The 20,101-nt window shown below is 45.5% G+C and overlaps 2 protein-coding genes across 3 annotated transcripts; both read left to right on the top strand.

Annotated features, from left to right (window-relative positions):
* Nucleotides 1-2,082: 2,082 nt before the first annotated feature.
* On the top strand, nt 2,083-6,455 carry Ndufc1 (NADH:ubiquinone oxidoreductase subunit C1). The gene is made up of 4 exons (XM_021631041.2): nt 2,083-2,241; nt 2,812-2,915; nt 3,993-4,072; nt 6,304-6,455. The coding sequence occupies exons 1-3, from the start codon at nt 2,175-2,177 to the stop codon at nt 4,050-4,052; spliced, it is 231 nt and encodes a 76-aa protein (XP_021486716.1). The 5' UTR covers nt 2,083-2,174; the 3' UTR covers nt 4,053-4,072; nt 6,304-6,455.
* Nucleotides 6,456-11,567: 5,112 nt separating this feature from the next.
* Mgarp (mitochondria localized glutamic acid rich protein) lies at nt 11,568-19,446 on the top strand. 2 transcript variants are annotated; one of them, XM_021631062.2, is made up of 4 exons: nt 11,568-11,669; nt 16,040-16,143; nt 16,636-16,729; nt 18,194-19,446. In XM_021631062.2, exons 1-4 carry the CDS (start codon nt 11,588-11,590, stop codon nt 19,096-19,098), a joined length of 1,185 nt encoding a protein of 394 aa, XP_021486737.1. In that variant the 5' UTR covers nt 11,568-11,587; the 3' UTR covers nt 19,099-19,446. The 2 variants fall into 2 exon arrangements, with proteins under 2 accessions (XP_021486737.1, XP_021486738.1); XM_021631063.2 differs by lacking the exon at nt 11,568-11,669 and adding an exon at nt 12,130-12,604.
* The last annotated feature ends 655 nt before the right edge of the window (nt 19,447-20,101 follow it).

Raw genomic sequence — 20,101 nt, 5'->3', positions numbered from 1 at the left:
TGGGGTCTTACAGTAGCCTAGGCTGACCTGGGACTTACTATGAAGCTCAAACTCCCCTAAAAATTGAGGCATCCCTGCCTCAGCTACCCAAGAGCTGGGACTAGATAGGAGCCACCACACTCAGCTAATGATTTTTCATTTGAATTAAAAAAAAAAAATTAAGTACTATTGCTAAAAATACATAGAAAAATGATAACTTTTATTTTGGTATTAAAGTAGACCTAAACAGCTTTAGGTTTTAACAAATTGCTTTTAAGGGTAAGATCTTATCATCTGTAGGCTGGAGAGATGGCTCAGCTGCTAAGAACCCATATTTTTCTAGCAGAAGTCCTGGACTTGGTTCCCAGCACCCACTTCAGTTGACTCACAACCACCTATAACTCCAGCTCCAAAAAATACAATGCTACAACGCCCTCTTCTGGTCCTCATGGGGAGCTTCATTCATACCCTCACCACCACATGCATGCATAAAAATAAATCAATACAAAAATAATAAAATCTTTAAAAAGTAAAAAGAATATATCATGCTATCTGTACTTTTTTGTTAACCTGGTCATTGGACACCAGGTAGAATTAAGAATCCAGTGAAACAGACTCTGAAGCAATTGTGTAAAAGAACAAGCAGCTGATCATGGACTAGAGATGGCTAAGCAATTTAGAGTGCTTGTTATTCTTGCAGAGGACCACAGTTTGTTTCCTACCGCCCAGATCACGCTGGACAACTCAAATCCAGCACCCTCTTTTTGCCTCCGTGGGCACCTGCAGGCACTGTGATGCATCTGATAAGCAAGCACAAACACAGACATAAAAATAAACAAAAAAGCCAGCTAGCTGAGCCACCCGGGTGAGTCAGTGCCTCTGACCTTCACTGGCGCCTCCCAGGCACTTGCACACATGCGGATATCAACACATGAGCCTACACATAAAAATTATATATTTTTAAACCCAGATGATTAAGAACAGGCAAACGGGGTATTTAGTACCCCCAATAACACCTAAGCTTCCCGGTATCCTACAGGATAGGTTTTCTGTTACAGATGTAAAATTATAGTAGAGATTAACAAGGAGCAGAGGAGATGGCTCTTGCCAGTAATCCAAGGATGGGGGGGGAGTAGAGGGGACGGTTGGGGGGGGGGACGGACAGACACGGACAGAGGCAGTGGTGGTGGATCTTCATGAGAGGACAGCCTATCTACAAAGTGAGTCCAGGCCAGCCAAGGCTACAAGAGAAACCCTGTCTCACACACACAAAAAAAAGAACAACTAAAAACCATATTGTTGAAATGTGGTAGAGAAAACACAAATGGTGCTAAGACATGACAGTTCGGATCTTGTTCTCATAGGCTCATGGCCTTATAGCCAGTCCTACCTTGTTAGGGGGTCTAACAAGACTACTAGATCTAGAGTCTGAGGACAGAACACTGGATCCCTCTGCCATCTGAATCCCCCTCCTGAATCAGTCAGAGCTCAGCTTTTCAGGAGGCCGAGGCAGGACAATCAAGTTTATGGGACCGTAGTGAGACCCTACCTCAAAAACAACGTAAAAAAGCTAGGGGAGTAATATGTAGCACAGAGGTAATCTAGGTAAGATAGGATGTGGGAAGCTCTGGATTCCTCCCCAATGAATCCCACCTCATAGGACTGAGGGGCATAAATGTGATCTTGAGTAGAAATGGATTTTAGGAACTGTTAAAAGGCCTTTGCAAATACATTCCCCCAGTCGACTTTGAACACATCTGTTAATTGATACCAATAATCACGGCACATCCTGCGGTCGATGTAGCGATGAAATGATTGTAAACCACAAGATAAGTTAACTGACTGCCTGAAACATTAAATTCAACCCAAAGTTTATTCTTCAGCAAGACCATTTTCATTTTTTTTTTTTTTTTTTTTGGCCGACGAACGGAACACTTCAGTAAACCTGACGAGCGCCTTGTGGGGTGGACAAACCGCTTTCCTAGCCCCAGCCCACTTTGCACCCTTTGTTCAACCCCTGTGTCGGGGGTTCTAGGGAACTTTGTTCTGTAGCTAGGACTCTGGCCCACCTGCAAGTCCCGCTTCTGCTACCAGGGGGCGCTGCGCCCCGCGCCTCCTGCCGGACATGCGCGCTCGAGAAGGCGGTACTAGTCCACCAAGATGCGCTCGCCGAGGGGAGGAGCCTGCGCGGCAAGATGGCGCCGTCCGCAGTTCTGCGTCCGTTTTCCCGGCTGCTGGCCTCCACCCGGCTCCCGATCAGCTGTGAGTGACTCTTCGAGCCCATTCGGCCATCAGCCTACCCCCACCCAGCACAAACCAACCTGAAATCTCCGTAGTGGGAGGAGGTTGCGGTCCATGCCGCCTGCCCTGACCTTCACCGTCCGCCCTCCAAACTAACCCCTGCCTTCTGCGAGTGGAATTTGGGTCTGTTGCCCCCGGCTCTCCAATGCCCAGGAGACAGGAATCTCGAGCCTCCCGAGGGCCGGCAATCAAAGCGTTACCCAAGCTTTGAAGGCGTCCTGAGTCTCAAGGACGGCCTTCTGGTTCTGCTGGTGCCCCAGACGAGTTACCTCAGATCTCTGAACTTGCCTGTTTAAATTGGAGCTGAGCAGATAAAGTTAAAAGAAGACAATTTAAAGCCAGGGATGGTGAGGCTTCCCGGGAATCCCAGCCCTGGGGAGGTGGAGACAGGCGATCAGGAATTCAAGGCCAGCCTGGGTTACAAGAGCCCCTATCTCAAAAGAGAATTTAATGCGATGGTACATACACTAGTAAATGTTAGGCTTTCCTCTCAACAAGTCAGTAAGATACATATTCTTTCTCTTTTTTCAGCTTCAACACGGTCAAAGTTCTATGTCCGGGAGCCCGTGCACGCCAAACCTAACTGGTTCAAAGTTGGGCTGAGCTTGGGCACCACGATTTTCCTCTGGGCTTATGTGAGTATTCTACTCATCGGATATCGTGGAGATGGAGTTCTAGACATTTATGAGCTGGCTGCCTGCTGTTGCTCCTGAGAACCAAATTTGGGTCCTCTCCAAGCAGTACATGCTCTTCGTCACTACCAAGCCATCTCTACAGCCCCAATTTTATATACGGTCTTGAAAGTTTTTCCTGATGGAAGGCTTAATTGCTGCTAAGAGCATGAAGGATGGAAATTAGGTCTTTGATTCCCATGAATGTCATCATGTATTAATCACTGTACCAGTTACATAATCTTTTCAAACTGAGGTTCTAAGAAAGTAGCTGCTCTCTGACTCCTCATTAACACCCATAGAAGCAAGGGATGGGGTTGGTCATTTACTCACAGTGTGAGGCTTCTTGGATTGGACATACAGCATGCTGTACATAGACATACGTATCAGTCAGCCTGGGACACATTTGATAGCTAGAGTGTGACGTTTTATTATTCTGTTTTCATTATATGCTTTCCATTATATCATTCTCAATTTTTTTTTCGTTATGTATAGTGTTCTGCCTGCATGTATGCCTGCAGGCGAAAGAGGGCACCAGATCTTATTATAGATGGTTGTGAGCCACCATGTGGTTGCTGGGAATTGAACTCAAGACCTCTGGAAGAGCAGCCAGTGCTTTTCATTGCTGAGCCATGTCTCCAGCCCTCATTCTTAAATTTAATGTCAGGTTATGGTCAACAAATGAACTCCATTTAATAATTGTTTAAGTTGAATGTCTTTGCTTTTTAGAATTGTTTTTAACCTTCTCTATTTCTCTTAAGAAGCATAAAAATCTGGGCTGGCGAGACAGCTCAGAGGTTCAGAGCACTGGCTGCTCTTCCAGAGGTCCTGAGTTCAATTCCCAGCACCCACATCCTGATTCAAAACCATGTGTAATGAGATCTGGTGCCCTCTTCTGGCATGCAGGTGTACATGCAGGCAGAACATTGTATATATAATAAATAAACCTTTAAAAGAAAGAAGCATAAAGATCTTTACTTGGTTCTTTCTCTTTGAGCTGACAGGAAGATTACATTTCTAGTTTTAACCATTAACTTGTAGCTCATCAATCAACATAATGAAGATGTTATGGAGTATAAAAGAAGAAATGGATTGGAATAAACTTTGGAAATAAATATATAGTAAGTATCTGTAGATTATGTAGATTATGGAAGTTAATTGATCTGTTTGTTGGTTTGTGACTTTGACAGGGTCTCACCTCTAGGTGTATTAGTGTGTGCCTTTTTTAGCCCCAGCACTAAAGGCAGAGGGAGGCAAAAGGAGGAGGGTCTCTGTGAGGCCAGCCTGGGCTACATAATGAATGCCAGGACAGCCAGGGCCAAGTAGAGAGGCCCTGTCTGAAAAGAGAGAAACTAGGTATCGCTGTGTAACCTTGAGCTGGATATGTGGCTAGAATCCACTTACCCTGCCTCTGCCTCTGTCTCCTAAGTGCTGGGATTTAAGGAGCATGCCACCAGGGTGGCACCAGTACTGGATGAGGTCATACATACTAATGCAGAGACTGGCAAGGAGATAATGAGACTGAGGCCAGCCTGATCTGCACAGCAAGACCCTGTCCCAAACAAAGAAAGAAGGAGAAACAGCAATAAAACCAAAACCACATTAAATCATATCTCCTTACTAGCACTTTACTACTGTGTGCACAGCACTTAGGACAAGGCGTCATAAGTTGTCTGTTTCCTAATATGTGTTTGCCGTGTCTTGTGCTTGTTTCATCTACTGTGTTACTGTTCAGTTCTCAAACTGTACTGAATCCCCAGCCATTCTAGGAGCTTAATGTTTGTAGAACAGATGAATGTATAAACACAATGCATTATGAATTTTTTTTTTTCTGCTTGACCATTTTGTTATGATCGTCACTATAGCTAGCATCCAATTGAGGAATTCAGGTAAAGCCTAATATTAATGAGGTAACCTATTTTCCACAGTCTATGATTTAAGAGAGAAGATTTGTGCATATATGTGTGCAAGTGTGTGTCACACATAACATATATATAATATGAGCGGGTGCTGGTGGCAATGCCTTTAATCCCAGTACTCCAGAGACAGAGACAAGCCTATCTCTGATTTCAAGGCCAGCCTGGACTACAAAATGAATTCCAGGATAGCTAATGTTACACAGAAAAACCCTGTCTTGGAAAAACAAAAACAAAACAAAGCAAAAACCTACATTTAAGCCAGGTGCAGTGGTGGATGCTTGTAATCCCAGCATTCAGGGAAGCAGAGGCAGGTGGATTTCTGTGAGTTCAAGGCCAGCCTGGTCTACAAAGCAAGTCTAGGACAGTCAAGGCTACACAGAGAAATCTTGTCTCCAAAAACATATAATATGAATATTACATAAACGTATGTAATGTATATTCTTTATTTCTGGAAATTATTTGAAAGGAATTCTTTACTTTTTATAATGAAAAAAAAATCTCTCATTGAAGAAAATCCACTAAGGGAGCCAGAGGCAGGTGAATCTCTGAGTTCGAGTCTAGGATGCCAAGGCTACACAGGGAAACCCTGTCTCGGAAAAAAAAAAAGAGAAAAAGAAAAAAGCTTCTGGGCTGAGGAGATGGCTTGGTGGTTAGAGCAACTAGCACAGAAGCATGAGGACCAGCACTCGGTCCCCAGAACCTGTGTAAATGCTGGCGTGGCACAGTGGCCACTTGTAATTCCAAAACTCTGAAAGTGGGCAGTGGATTCCCAGAATAAGATGGCCAACTAAATTGGCCAATGGTAAGCTCTGGGGTTAACTGAGAAGCCTTGCCTCAATGAATAAGCTGGAAAGCCATTGACAAAGACTCCCAGCATCAGCCTTGGACCTTCATGTGCATGTGTGTATCTGCGCGCACATACACACACACATGCAGAATACATAGCCACCACATACTAAATATCTCAGTTTTGATGTGTTAAGTTGATTAATTTATATCTGTTAGATAATAAGCAGAAATCACAAAACATTTTTTTTATTTAAGAACTCTCAAGTTTAACACTGTAGGGTTTATTGTCCAAATCGTTTGCTTCTTTTTTTTTTCTATTAATATAACTTTGTCCATTTCAACGTTTTTATTATAAATTTAAAATCAAGTACTGATGCTATGGTTTTTGGTTTTTCAAGACAGTGTTTCTTTGTGTAGCCTTAGCTGTCCTGGACTTGCTTTGTAGACCAGGCTGGCCTTGAACTCGTAGAGATCTACCTGCCTCTGCTTCTCCAACTGCTAGAATCACATGTGCACTCCAACTGTAATCTATTTAATAGATATAGTTTCTATATTTTTTTTTTCTGATGCTCTAGGGTCAATTATTCAGAGAAGTCAAGTTTTAACATCATCTGATCATGGATTTTTTTTTCCCCTCTTTGTAGGACTGCTTCACGTGGTGGTCATGATCATTCCTCTGGATTCGCCCATCTGTTGAGTTGTGGATATGAGAAAAAAGCTATATGTGAATATGTATCAGTCCAGTCAGCACAGACATTTTGCATTGTTAAAGAAATAAAAATACTTGTGTTCTGCACATGTAGAGATGGATTCACTGATCGCTACTAATGGACTCTTTTCAACTTTTATCTACTTGTTTTTATTTATGTGAATGCATGCATATATGTATGTGTACTGGGCACATGCAGGGCTCATAGAAGCCTAAGGAGAGCACTGGAGCCATGGGTAGTTGGCAAGGGTCTTCAGAACCAAACTATCAAATGCACAAGAGACAGACTCCTTTATTACTCAAAATACAAAAGAGCCCAAGAAATCTTTTGTTGATAAATAGGTGATCAGCCAGGTAGTAAAGAACCCTGTTAGCAGAGTTACTTTTGTCTCTACTTACCTGAATTGGAATGATTTTCATTGCAGAGCCTGGGCGCTGGTTCATTTGCTATGTAAGCGTGCTTGCCTGAATATGTATATGTACACCATATGTGGTCTTGGTGCCCTTGAAGCTCAGGAGAGGGCAGTGAACTGTGAGCCTCCATGTGGGTGCTGGGGACTGGACCTCTACAAGAGCAGCCAGTGCTCCTAAATGCCGAGCCTTCTCTCCAGCCCCAGAAGAACTTTGTACTCACTTTTATGGCCACATGAAGTTTGTCTGTTGGCTTTCAATCAAGATATAGCAAACTATAGCGTTTTTTGTTTTTTTTTAAGAGGGGACTGGATTAGCACTTGCTCGCTGACAACCTGAGAAGGGTCTCTAGAATCCTCAGAAGTTCTATATCATGGGCCACTGATCACAACAGGCATAGAAACAATAAACTAAAAATGAGGTGGGGGCACTACACAGTGGCTTTAAAACTAGCCTGAGACTGTACGCAAGATCCTGTCTCAAGCTGATGATATAGTGCTGTAATAAAACCCTTGCCTACAATTCTTGAAGCCCTGAGTTTAACCACAAGTATGAACGTTTTTTTAGAGAAAAGAGGGTAAGTCGATAGGGGTTAAAATGATTTATTATCTGAGCCTCCTTTTGACAGTAAAGTCCATGGTAATTGTGTGTGTTTGGAGGCTGGAAAAAGCAGCCCACTGTCTGGATGTCAGTTTGGAATCCTGTTAGAGTGGGAAATTTTTAGAGATTATAGACCCATTTCCTGCAAATGCAATAACCAGAAAAGGGAGGTCTGTTGTAGAAAGATAGTCCAACAAAAGTATGTCTGCTCCAGAACACATGCAGGTGTCAGACTGCACAACAACAGGGAGTTAAAGCTGCAGGTAAAAGCAGGGTGGCAGGAGGCCAACCTTGAGATGATGTTACCCTGGAGGATCCAGTTGGGCCCAGTGTCCTGATGAGGGTCTTTTTTGTTTTGTTTGTTCGTTTTGTTTTTGTTTTTCTGAGACAGGGTTTCTCTGTGTAACCTCGGCTGTCCTGAACTCGCTTTGTGGATCAGGCTGGCCCTCGAACTCAGAGAGATCCACCTGCCTCTGCCTCCCTGGGTGCTGGGATTACAGGCATGTGACATCGAGCCTGGCTGACAAGGGTCTCTGTAAGTGGCTGTATGGAATTCAGCCAGCTGTGTTTATTTGCTGTTGTGTTCGGTTTTTATACAGGTGACCAATCTAGGGCTTGGCACCTTGCAAGCTCCCTCTTAGCCCTGCCTCTAACATGTCTGGGTGTATCAAGAGCCAAGATGTATCAAGGAAAAAAGAAAAAAATGAATGTAAGACACATCCTAGCCAGGCAGGGCATAGTGGCACATGCCTGTGATCCCAGCGCTCAGAGAGGCAGAGGCAGGTGGGTCAATGTGAGTTCGAGGCCATCCTGGTCTACAACTCAAGTCCAGGACAGCCAGAGCTACACAGAGAAACTCTTGTCTCAAAAAACAAAAATACAAAACTAAAAACCCTTTGAGTTAAGAAACGTATAGTGTTTCAGGCTTCTTCATTTCCTGGAGTACCTGTAAGAAACCGGTGCTATTATGTAGAAATTGAGACCCAAAAGTCAGTTACCTCCTAAGTAGTCTGTCTGTCTGTCTCTCTCTCTGGCACACAGAAAGCACTTAAAAAATTCAACATGCTACCCTGCCGGTGGTGGCACATGTCTTTAAAAGACAACTCTGTGAGTTCCAGGCCAGCCTGGTCCACTGGTCTACAGCGGTCCTTTCAGGGCATCAAGGCCACATAGACAAACTGTCTCAAAAAAACAAACAAAAAAACCCCAAACATCTCTAAAGAGTCCAGGAAACATTAAGATACCTGCAACTTTGGAAATGGAAAGTTTTCATTGGAAGTATATTTTAATAAACAGAATCCACTACATGTCAGCCTTTTGGGGTGCAGTTACCGGGTATGGATCTTTTTTGTCAATGTATCTGTTTTACCTCTAGGGGGTGCCATTCCTGATAGTCTGAGCTGTGGAACAGAACCGACTACTACACACTGGAAGCAGCCTGTAAACCCAGCTCTCAGGAGACTGATGCAAGAAGGTTGTGAGGCCCTGACTGGGGGGGGGGGGAAGAAAAAAAACTCAGTCTTAGCTATGCCAACTCTGCATCGACGTCATTCCTCAGAGCACATACGTAGGCACACACCAGCCTCCCACATGGTAGAGTAAGCAAATATCGCCAGGGTTTACACCTCAAATCAAGAGCTATGGACTGAGCAAGAATTATTTCAATGTTTCTGTGTGTGTGTGTGTGTGTGTGTGTGTGTGTGTATGTGTGCAGGAGCTAAGGAAGTTGTGAACTACCTGGGTTTTGGGACCTGAGCTCTGGTCCTCTGGAAGAGCAACAAGCACTCTTAGCCACTAAGCTATCTCTCCAGCCTGTTTCTAGCATTCTATAGCGTTTGGGAAATTTCATGCACTTTTTTTTTTTTAGTGCATTTTTTTTTTAATGTGTGGAGGAGAAAAGTGTTTGGGTGTGAATGAAAAAAAAAAGAAAAGGGAAGGACATGCCTGCCTCTCCGTGTGGTGAAGGAGAAAGTCTGTTATAGATAAAAGGAAGAGCATAACAAGAGGCAGACACGTCTGGGATGGTTTAGAGTAGTCATGACCTTGAGCCTTGAGAAGAGAAGGGGAGGGGGAGGGGAAGGGAAAGAGAGGGAACCAGATTCAGCAGCTAGGAGGCCAAAGGTACCAAAGGAGCCGATAACCAAAATGTCTGGATTGTATTGGGAAGAGCTTCTGGGGGAAGGGCAGCCCAGCTGCTGGGGAAGGCTGGAGAGTTGGGGGAGGGGGCAGTCTGGGTAGGGGATGCTAGGAGAACCTGGAGGCCAGGTGCACCTCAGCTGTTTGTCCCAGGTTTGAACTTAGCAAGTGCACATGCCATAGGTATATGTGGAAGACAAGTTTCAAGAGTCAGTCCTTCAACTTCCATCATGTGAGTCCAGGGGATCCGACTCAGGTCTTCAGGCTCGCCAGCTCCAGACCTCAAATACCTTAGACCTACCTAGCACATAACACATAAACCATGGAATCTTGCCACTGGACCCTTACAGTGTTTTCATCTTTTTAAAATCTTTTTTAAAACGTATCTGCCTTTATTTTATGTGCATTGGTGTTTTGCCTGCATGCATATCTATGTTAGATATCTACGTGAGAGTTTAAGATCTTGGAGTTGCAGTCAGGAGCTGCAGTGTGAGTGCTGGAGCAAGAGCAGTCAGAGCCGCTGAGCCTCCTCTCCAGACTCAAATGTGTATCTTTCTCAACAACCAAAGATTAACTGGAAGTCATCTGAGTTAAGCCAATTTATTTCTAACCGTAGATATTTTTCTAAAACATAACAGAAAAATGTCAAGGATCTTGTCCAGGGCAGTGACGAATCTGGCCTGCAGCAGGGAAATGGCTGCACCTCCCATCAGCTGCAGCAAGAACCATGGGGAGCAGCTGAAAATTCAGGAAATCTGACAACCAAAGGGCATGGGTGTGTGTGTGTGTCTGTTTTGGAAATGGCTCGTTAAAATGTGAAAAGAACCCACCTAAGCTCACAAGAGTTAAGTAGAAGGTTCCTTTGCCCTGCGACAGGAGCCTTCGCGAATTCGCGAAAGGAGGTGTGCTAGGTCACAGTAGTGTCTCCCCCAGCTGGGAGGGACACAAGGCAGATACAACAAATATCGTCACATACCAGACTGAGAGGGAGTAGAGGAACCGTGAGCTTCAGGCCAGCACTGCCTCCTCCGCCTGCTCGAGCACATTTCATTTTAACTGTGTTTCAGTCTCCTCGGCCCGCTTTACTCAGACGACAAGGTTCCTAACCCTGGCCGGACTGGGGGTGACGCCCGCCTTTAATCCCAACACTCGGGAGACAGACGCCCTCTGTGTAGCCCTGACTGTCCTGAAAATCGGGGCTACACAGAAAACACCCTCTCTCATAAGACTAAGATTCACAACTCTGGAGAGAGGACTTCGTGTTTAAGAGCGCTTGCTACTCCTCCAGAGGCCTTTTACCTACGTGTCCTGTCAGTTTGTTTTCGTTTGGCTTTCCGCCCGATGCCCGCAGTGATTTTATTTTTATTTTATTTTATTTTTTCTTTTGAGACAGGGCCTTATGTAGCCTCCGGGGCCATCAAACCAGGCACACTGCCAAAGATCTTGAACTGCTGATCTTCCTGAGTGCTGGGAGGATCCCACTAACGCAACCACGCATGGTTTTATGCTCTGCTAGATAAACAATTTACCATACACTTAAAGTTTCGGGACCAGTGGCTGGCTTAGAACTCAGCCATCGCCAGGGGGAAACCTTCCCCTTCATTGAATCATAAGCCTATCGCCTGTAAAGTTTCCTGCTCCCTTTTCCTGGAAAATCTAACGCAGTGGGTGGGATAAAAGTGGCCTTCTCCCAGGTGCCTGAATCCTGAATCTGGTCCGATTCCCTAAACGTGGCCAGAGTGCTCTGGACAGACACTCCATGGGACAGAGCGGGTCAGGCACGTTAACAGCAACTTCTAAGCTTCCTATCCCTCTTCTGAGATGCAGCCGTTAAGCGGCTGGGGAAGGGGCGGGGTGGGGGGCGAGCGGGAAAGCCTCGCCACTGAAGCTGGGGAAGGGCTCTAAGGGACCGGCGACTAGCTCAATCCCCTTCCCACCTTCTCGGGACAGGGACACACGGGATCTGGAGCACCAGGGGATCTGGAGCCCCAGCTGGGGCGGGGCGCTCCCGAGGCTCCGCCCTCTGAGCCTGGCTTCCCAGCTCCCTCCGCTGCTTCGCAGCGCATCAGGCGATGTATCTCCGCAGGGCTGTGTCCAAGACTCTGGCGCTGCCCCGGAGGGCGCCCCCCGGCCCTGCACCGCTAGGGAAGGACGGTGAGTGTCCCGCACTTCTCCGCGGAGCCAGCTTGGGGACTAGCGCCCGGAACCCACCAGCACCCAGTCGCAAAAGCCTGGGACAGTGGGTAGAGGAACAGTGAGGGAGGGTCTCAGCCAAGCTCTCCGAAGTTCCTGGAAATTTTGGAAATAGGGAACTTTTCCAGGGTGGCCTCTGAACTCAGATTAGACTTCCTGGGTTCCAGTCCTGATCTCAGGCAAGTAATGTTTCTTCGCTTTCCGTAAGTGAGCGCTACAGTGGCTGTGAACCGTAATAAACAGATACGGAGTGAAAAGAAGACCACCTCGAAGATGGTCTGCTCACTCCTAGATTCTCAAGTTACTTATTCAGTGAATTACTAGGCTCTACAAAGAGGCAGAGGAACGGATGGGTGGACGTGAGGGGTCCGCGCGCTCGCATTGTGGGTTCACCAAACACTGATGGTGCCTACCAGGGGATTTTCCGGCCCTGATCATCGGGGGGGGGAGGGGGGCGGCCTCCGGACACTCTTCTGATGTTGCTGACACGCTCTCGCAGCTCCGTCAACTACGGATTAGGGAATGCGTGAGGAAAGGGAAGCACTGAGTTAACGCCTCCTGGAACACAGGTGCTTTATAGGTGTCGCGGCTCTGGACCAGTCCTCTCCCAGCGACCCTATCCCTGTCCTCAACCGTCCACCCTCGCTGTCCACCACCCCCTGAGGCACAACTCTTGAACACTAGAAAGCTAATTCTTGCTGTACTTCGCCCCACTTGCTAAAGCATCCGAGGCAATGTCCAGAGCGAGGATTTGAGAGAGAAAAGAGGAGGAGGAGAAGAAAGAAGAAAGAAGAAAGAAGAAGAAGAAGAAGAAGAAGAAGAAGAAGAAGAAGAAGAAGAAGAAGAAGAAGAAGAAGAAGAAGAAGGAACTGTGGAAAAATCCATGAACTAGAGGGGTTAGGGTCTGATTTCTTCACTTGTTTCCTTGCTTTGATTAGGCAGTGGAGGGTGGGAGGGAGATTCATCCATCTGTTTTAAATGCTGCTTGAAAGAAGTCTCCTCACAAGTATTAAGATGCCTTCCCCTCTCTCTGTACACTTAGTGAGAGAGAGCAATTTGCACCACTGAGGAGGTGGGGAGAAGCCACTTATTTTAAACTGAATATAATGGGGGCTGGTCTGATGTTCAGATAAGGGGGAAAAATGAATCCATTAGCTGCATCTTCTTCCAAAATCTCTGTGTGTATGTCTGTCTGTCTCTGTCTCTTTCTCTCTCACACATACTCATGCTCTCTGTGTGTCTCTATCTATCTGTGTCTCTGTCTCTTTCTCTCACACACATACTCATGCTCTGTGTGTGTGTCTCTATCTCTCTCTGTGTCTCTCTGTCTCTGTCTGTATATGTCTCTGTCTCTTTCTCTCACACACACACTCATGCTCTGTGTGTGTCTCTATCTCTCTCTGTGTCTGTCTCTGTTTGTCTGTCTGTCTGTCTGTCTCTCTCTCTCTCTCTCTCTCACACACACACACACCAGAGCTTGCATGTCCTAAGAGGACAGTTCAGGAGTCAGTGGGTACCAGAGAGCAAACTAGGTCTTGAAGCTTGGCGGCAGACCTCTTTATCTTTACTCTGGGAACACTGTCATGTGCACCCCACCTTTTTACATCCCCTGCCCCCCACTCCCCCTGTCAGATCAAAATCAACACTCTGGGTGTGCAGTTAGCCATCCTAGACGTGAGGGTATCAACTTCACGTTAATACTCACCTAATTACTTTCACTTTTGTGGTACTAGGGATTGAATCTAAGGCCCATCACTTTCTAGGCAAACCTACTTCTACCGAATACTCAGCAACAGCCAAGCCAGAATTATGACCTTTTTGTTTGTTTCCAAGCAGGGTTTCTCTATGTAGCCCTGGCTGTCCAGGATTCATTCTGTAGTCCAGGCTGGCCTCCAATTTAGAGATCCTCTTGCCTGCTGGGATTAAAGTCCTGGGCTACCAGTCCACCATTGACTGAAATCTTAAATTTGTCTTCCTTTGTGAGCACTAGTTGATGTCTTATTTTGGTAGAAAATAAATTTGTTTCAATGGGGGTTTATGCATTTTTTTATTTGTTATTATTATTTCTTATAATTTATTCACTTTGTATCCCAGCTGTGGCCCCCTCCCTTGTCTCCACCCAATCCCACCTTCCCTTCCTCTTCTCCCCCTATGTCCCTCCCCTAGTCCACTGATAGAGGAGGTCCTCCTCCCCTTCCATCTGACCCTAGCCTATCAGGTCTCATCAGGACTGGCTGCATTGTCTTCCTCTTTGTCCTGGCATAGTGTTTATTTTTTTTTTGAAAGACACATTTTTAATTATCATTAGGTTTTATTCTTTTTTTCTGTAAAATATAACTTTTTTAGCTTTTCAAAAATGTAAAATTTTAATGAATAACTTAAGTTTAGAATTAATTGGGAAAATACCAGAAAGACAAAATATAGTATATAAACATAATCTTCCCATTCCATAAAGCCCATTATTTGTAGTTAGTCTAATTAGTTTTAGAGATTTTTGGTTTTTTGCCTTATAGAAACAAGATCTAGCTCTCCAAGCTGATCTGAAACAATCTCCTGCCTCAGTCTCCCAAGCACTGGCATTACAGGTGTGTACCAGCATATCCAATGGCTGTAGGTCTTTTTTTTTTTTTCTCATGCATGTTTTCCTTATGCACCTTGAGCTTATACACCTGAGATCTTCAGTTACAGGATGTGTTGCTATGGATTTCCACATAACATGTAGTAGCATTTTCTCATAGTCTGGAGAATTGCTGAGCCATTCAGAGCACGAGTGGCTCTTGCAGAAGATCCGGGTTCAGTTCCCAGCACCCACAAGGTGGCTCATGACAATCTGTAATTTTAGTACTAGAGAACCTGAAGCCCACCTCTGAGGGCACCAGACAACGCATGTGCTGCACATACATACATGCAGGCCAAACACTCATACACATAAAATAATAAAACAAACAAATGTAAAAATTCATATTTCCTCCAGCCAGGGCCACCCAAAGAAACCCTGTCTAGAGAAACGAAACACAACAAAACAAAAATATAAAATGTTTTTCATGTAAGTAAATCTGTTTTCACATTGTATAATTCTACTAAAATATGTTTAATCAATTCCTATTGGTTATTTCTCTTATTGCCATTTTAAATTAACTCAGCTGAAATTGCATTTGTTTACTTCTACTGATAACTTTATTTCTCCTATTTAATAAGATCTTTCTGGAGGGCATGGAGCATAGCTTGCTCAGCAGGTAGGAACCCTTGGGTTTGACTCCTAGTCTTAAAAAAAAAAATCCTGAATCAAATAAGATGCATATAGTTAAACACAAGTGTCAAAAGGCTGTGAGATTTGTTTATTTATTTATTTATTTATTTATGGTACTAAGGGTAGCATTCAGGCCTCCTGCATATTAGACACAGTCTACCATAGGTAGGGCAGGGTTTGGCAGGATTGTTTGTTTTAGCAATGAGATTTGGGTCAGTGAACTGGCTCACTGATGACTGATGACCCAAAGTTTGTTTGTTTGGGGGAGGAGGGGTGTTTTGTTTTGTTTTGTTTGAGACAGGGTTTCTCTGTGTAGCCTCGGCTGTCCTGGACTCGATTTGTAGACCAGGCTGACCTCAAACTCACAGAGATCTGCCTGCCTCTTGACCCCACCCCACCCCCAATGCTGGGATTAAAAGGCATCTTCCACCAGCCCAGCTCACAGATCTGTTTTTAAACCAGTGAAAGTCTCCCCACAAAGCAGCCATGTGGCTGCAATCCCTGTGTTTAGGAGGCTGAGATAGGAGGGTGGTCAGCGTGACTGGCCTCAGCTGAGTAGCGAGACCTTGTCTCACAGAGCTCAGCTGAATAGTGAGACCTTGTCTCACAGAGCTTAGGGCTAGTTCAGTCTACCCATCCTGACGTGCAAATTTTATCCTTAGACAGAAGTGCACTTAATTTTTAAAACCAGCACTCCCTCTCTTCTCAAACGGACAGCTGAAAAACAGAACAGGAAAAAGAGAAGTAATTATTTCTGATGGCGTCTGAGTATGGGGGAATGTGTTTCTCTTGCATCTCTTTTGGCTGTTAAGCTTATTTAGCGCTTCTTCTTTCTCCTCATCTACATCTGCCCTTCTTGACATCAAGATGACAGGCTTCACAAGCATTCCTCAAATCACACTAGAGGCTGCTGGGTGGAATTACTGCCCCACCTCCAACGCTGCATTCCCTGAGGTGAAGATTCACCCATGAAGCCAATAGGCTCCAAGTTCAGGGAGGAGAAAATGTTTAAAAGATGTAATTATTTAAGATGCCTGTATTGTGTGGTGGAGGTGACCACGTTTTGAACTTGTTTTCCCAGCATCTCTTCGCCGAATGTCATCGACCAAGCTCCCTGGAACTTCTGGCTCCAATATGATTTATTACCTGGTTGTAGGTGTGACAGTCAGTGCTGGTGGATATTATGTAAGTGCTTAGAAACTAGTGAAGAATTCATGTGCCTCCCTTCCTAGCTCACGCCTTTAATCCCAGTACTCTGAGTTCAAGACCAGTCTGGTCTGTATTCCAAGTTCCAGGCCAGCCAAGTACCCTTATGGAAAAAAAAGTCCTATCTCCAGAAAAAGTTGGGGTGGGGAGTTGGCTCAAGTGGTGAGTGGTCATTGAGTTCTCTTCTGTGCTGCATTTAAATTGTTCTTTAAGCTTTTGTTTTGTTTTGTTTTGTTTTGTTTTGTTTTTGAGAAACAAAGTCTCTCTCTGTAGCCCTGGCTATCCTGGAACTCTCTGTAGACCAAGCTGGCCTTGAACTCACAGAGATCTTCCTGCCTTTGCCTCCAAGTGCTGGGATTAAAACCATGCACCACCACAGGTCTTCAAACTTATAATGGTGGTTGCCTAGAGAATTGTATGAGCTAAATCTTAGAGAGAGAGAAGTAAAGGTAAGCACACATTGTCTTTCAGACTTACAAGGCTTTCACATCAAAGCAAGTCAGAAATACAGAGCGTGTACCTGCTGTGAAAAAGCAAACCCAAGCAGAGCCACAGCCTCTTCCAGGTAAAGTCAATCTCTTTCTTTTTTTTCTTTGTCATTGTTGTTTTGTTTTGTTTCCTTCTTTGCAACAGGGTTTTTTCCGTGCAGCCCTGGCTGTCCTGCGCTAGCCTTGTAGACCAGACCCACAGAGATCTGCCTGCCTCTGCCTCCCTTTATTAGAGACAAGGTCTGGTGAATCCCAGGCAGAATGCCTGCACTGCTCCAGTGCCAGGATTACAGACATGGGCTACCACACCTGTTCTCACCCCTGTAGGAACTTAACCAAGAAAGAGTTTTCCCTGAGAGACAGCTTTCATTCTTTGTATGGTAATATTTATGCCACTACTCAGACACCCATTCATGCAAACATGATTTTAGCATCTGTCTCTCTCAGCAGTTTGACCTCTCATTTCCCCCATTATTATTTTAAGTTATAAACTTTTTTTTTTCAGTTTTGGCAAGCATCACCCCTTGTGACTTGCTCAAAGCTACTTCACATGAGTTGAACCAGTGGCGTGTAAACTGAGTTCCTCAGTTGTGAAGACAACCACTGTGAGAGCAGAACTTTACAGGTTCTTCCTAACACCCATTTCCTGCCTTAAACAGCTCACTATACCTTCTTAAAGATTTACTGTCTTTCACGTGTAGAAATATATACTACATGTGTACCTGGCCCCCCAACACACACACACACACACACACACACACAAGAAAGCAGAAGAGGGACCCACTGGAAGAGAAGTCCGTGGCTGAGAGCCACCGTGTGGGTGCTGGGTGTGAAACCCTAGTCCCCTGTAAGAGGAGCTGGGGCTCTTAGCCTCGAGCCCTCTCTCCAGCCCCACACCAATTACTTCATATTACACATCTTTTTTTATTTAATCTCAACTAAAATGTCATTATCAACTACTGTGACCACTATTTAGGAACAGGGATATTAGCAGCTCAGAAGCTGGATTTTGCTTTGTAGGTTTTCTTTTGTTTGTTTGTTTGTTTTGTGTTTTGCAGAGGTTGTTTGGTCTGAGTTGGGCTTTGTTTGTTTGATTGATTTTGGGTTTATTTGTTTTGTTGTTTTGTTTGTTTGTTTTATTTTTATTGAGAGAGACTTTCACCGTGTAGGCCAGGCTGGCCCTCAACTCACAAAAATCTACCTGCTTCCACCTCTGGGATGTGGGAGCTAAAAGTGAGCACCACAGGGCCAGGCATTCAGCTTAAATGTTCTGACATGACACTAGGAAACAGTATTAGAGCCAACAAGATGGTTAAGAGGGTAAAGGTGATCAACAGAACTTGGGAAATGAAGCCAGAGAATCAGGAGTTCAACATAGCAGGCTACATAGCAGACTCGTGGCTAACCTAGGCTGTACAAAGCGTTGTCTCAAAAATGTTTCCCTTCCCCCAAATTAAAACAAAACAAATTGATTGCAATATTCCGCTTTATTCCCATGCTCTCCCAATTAATACTTTGCTTCTTGGACCATATCTTAAAAGGCGAAAAGGAGCTAGTGGCAGACGCCGGGAAAGCCTCTTCAGAGGCTGGAGACATTTCTGAAAAGAAAGCTGAAGAAATTTCTGAAAAGGAAGCTGAAAAAATTCCTGAAAAGGAAGCTGAATTGGTAGATGCTGAGGCTGCAGCCGGGCTTCCAGAGGAGGCTCCGGCCTCCCCGGTCCCAGAGGACGCAGCCGGGCTTCCAGAGGAGGCTCCGGCCTCCCCAGTCCCAGAGGACGCAGCGGGGCTTCCAGAGGAGGCTCCAGCCTCCCCCGTCCCAGAGGCTGCAGCGGGGCTTCCAGAAGAATGCCCCTCCTCCCCGGTCCCAGAGGCTGCAGCGGGGCTTCCAGAAGAGTGTCCGGCCTCCCCCGTCCCAGGGGATGCCTCCCCGGTCCCTGCCGAGGGCTCAGCGGGGCTTCCAGAAGAGTGTCCGGCCTCCCCGGTCCCAGAGGAAACAGCTGGGCTTCCAGAGGAGACTCCGGCCTCCCCGGTCCCTGCCGAGGGCTCGGCGGGGCTTCCAGAAGAGTGTCCGGCCTCCCCGGCCCCAGAAGATGCAGCTGGGCTTCCAGAAGAGGTTCCGGCCTCCCCGGTCCCTGCCGAGGCTGCGGTGGAGACCTCCAGCGCAGAGCCTGAGCCGAAGATCACCAATGCTTGCGTGGAGGAGACCACCGTGGCTGACCCTGAACCCACTCCGGAGCGGGAGAGCGCAGCGCTGGACCAGGCTGACGCCTGCAAAGAGGAGGCTGCTAACAGCAACCAGGCCGAAGGTACCACTGGGAACCCAAGTTCTGAGGAGAGCCCTGTGATAGAAGAAAGCCGCCCTCCCTTAGGCTCAGAACCCTCTGCCCAGCACGAGTCACAAGAAGAAACCGGAGTCACCGCAGAAGCGGCCTCACCCCAAGGCTGAGCTGAAAAATTCTATACTTGCTTTTGTATTTTTAGCAATTTCAGCCCTTCTTTCTAGAATTTTATTTTAATACACCTTAAAGATTTTGGCTTTTACTAATAGAAGCTTGATTGGGATTTGGTATTTTACATGTCTTAATAGTTTTCTCCCCTCTAAAATCAGGCTGTGTAAAGAGCTTAAACAGTGTTAACTTTAAATTTAAATTTTACGTTTTAGAAATTGAGTTATCTGTGCAACCTGTATTCACTTTGATTTTGCTCTGCCTTTCTCTTTCTTTACTTTATTAAATGTAAGACTAGATTATTGGGTTTGGTGTGACCTCGTTTAAATAAAATTAGAAAATCTTGAGTGTTTCTATTCTATCTTGCTGTTGGGGAAGGGGAGCTTGGGATTGAGATGAGGATGACGGTGGGCTGGGCCTGGAGCTCACTCCACAGCCAGGGCGGGCAGCCATGCTGCAGGCTGGTTTTACAGATGTGAGCCATGATCACACTTGGCCTAGGGTCACTGTTCTTACAATGTAGGTATAGAAATGTGCTGTATTGTACACTAACATTCGCGCATACATCTTCACAGGAGGAAAACAAGCTTTGTAATAGTACTGAAGGAAAAACAGGGCTCTGGAGCGCTCTGCCCGTTCCCCAGCTTGTTATGTAAGGGAGGATGCCACAGTTTTCTGGTTCAGTTCAGCGTTTACTGAGGATTTACACTTCCTGCCAGGAATCATTCACGCACGTACGCATCGCATGCAGCGGATATTCACAGAGTGCCTCTAGCCTGTCAGCCGCTGTTTTAAGTTGCCCCTGGTCTATATTTTAAAGTGGAATTAGACAATAAATAAGAAAATTTTATATAGGGATTAGGTAGAGTTTGTAAGTGTTATAAAACTGCCATTTTAGATATGACAGTAAACACAAGTCTTATTTTATTATATGATAGTCCTTGCCTCAAACTCACTATGTAGCCCCAAGACTAGCCTTATCCTCCTGCCTCAGTGTCCCGA

Source organism: Meriones unguiculatus, chromosome 2 (genome assembly GCF_030254825.1).
Source record: "Meriones unguiculatus strain TT.TT164.6M chromosome 2, Bangor_MerUng_6.1, whole genome shotgun sequence".
Classification (NCBI taxonomy): Eukaryota; Metazoa; Chordata; class Mammalia; order Rodentia; family Muridae; genus Meriones; species Meriones unguiculatus.
Note: the sequence above shows the minus strand (reverse complement) of the source record. Positions and strands in the feature narration are given on the sequence as shown.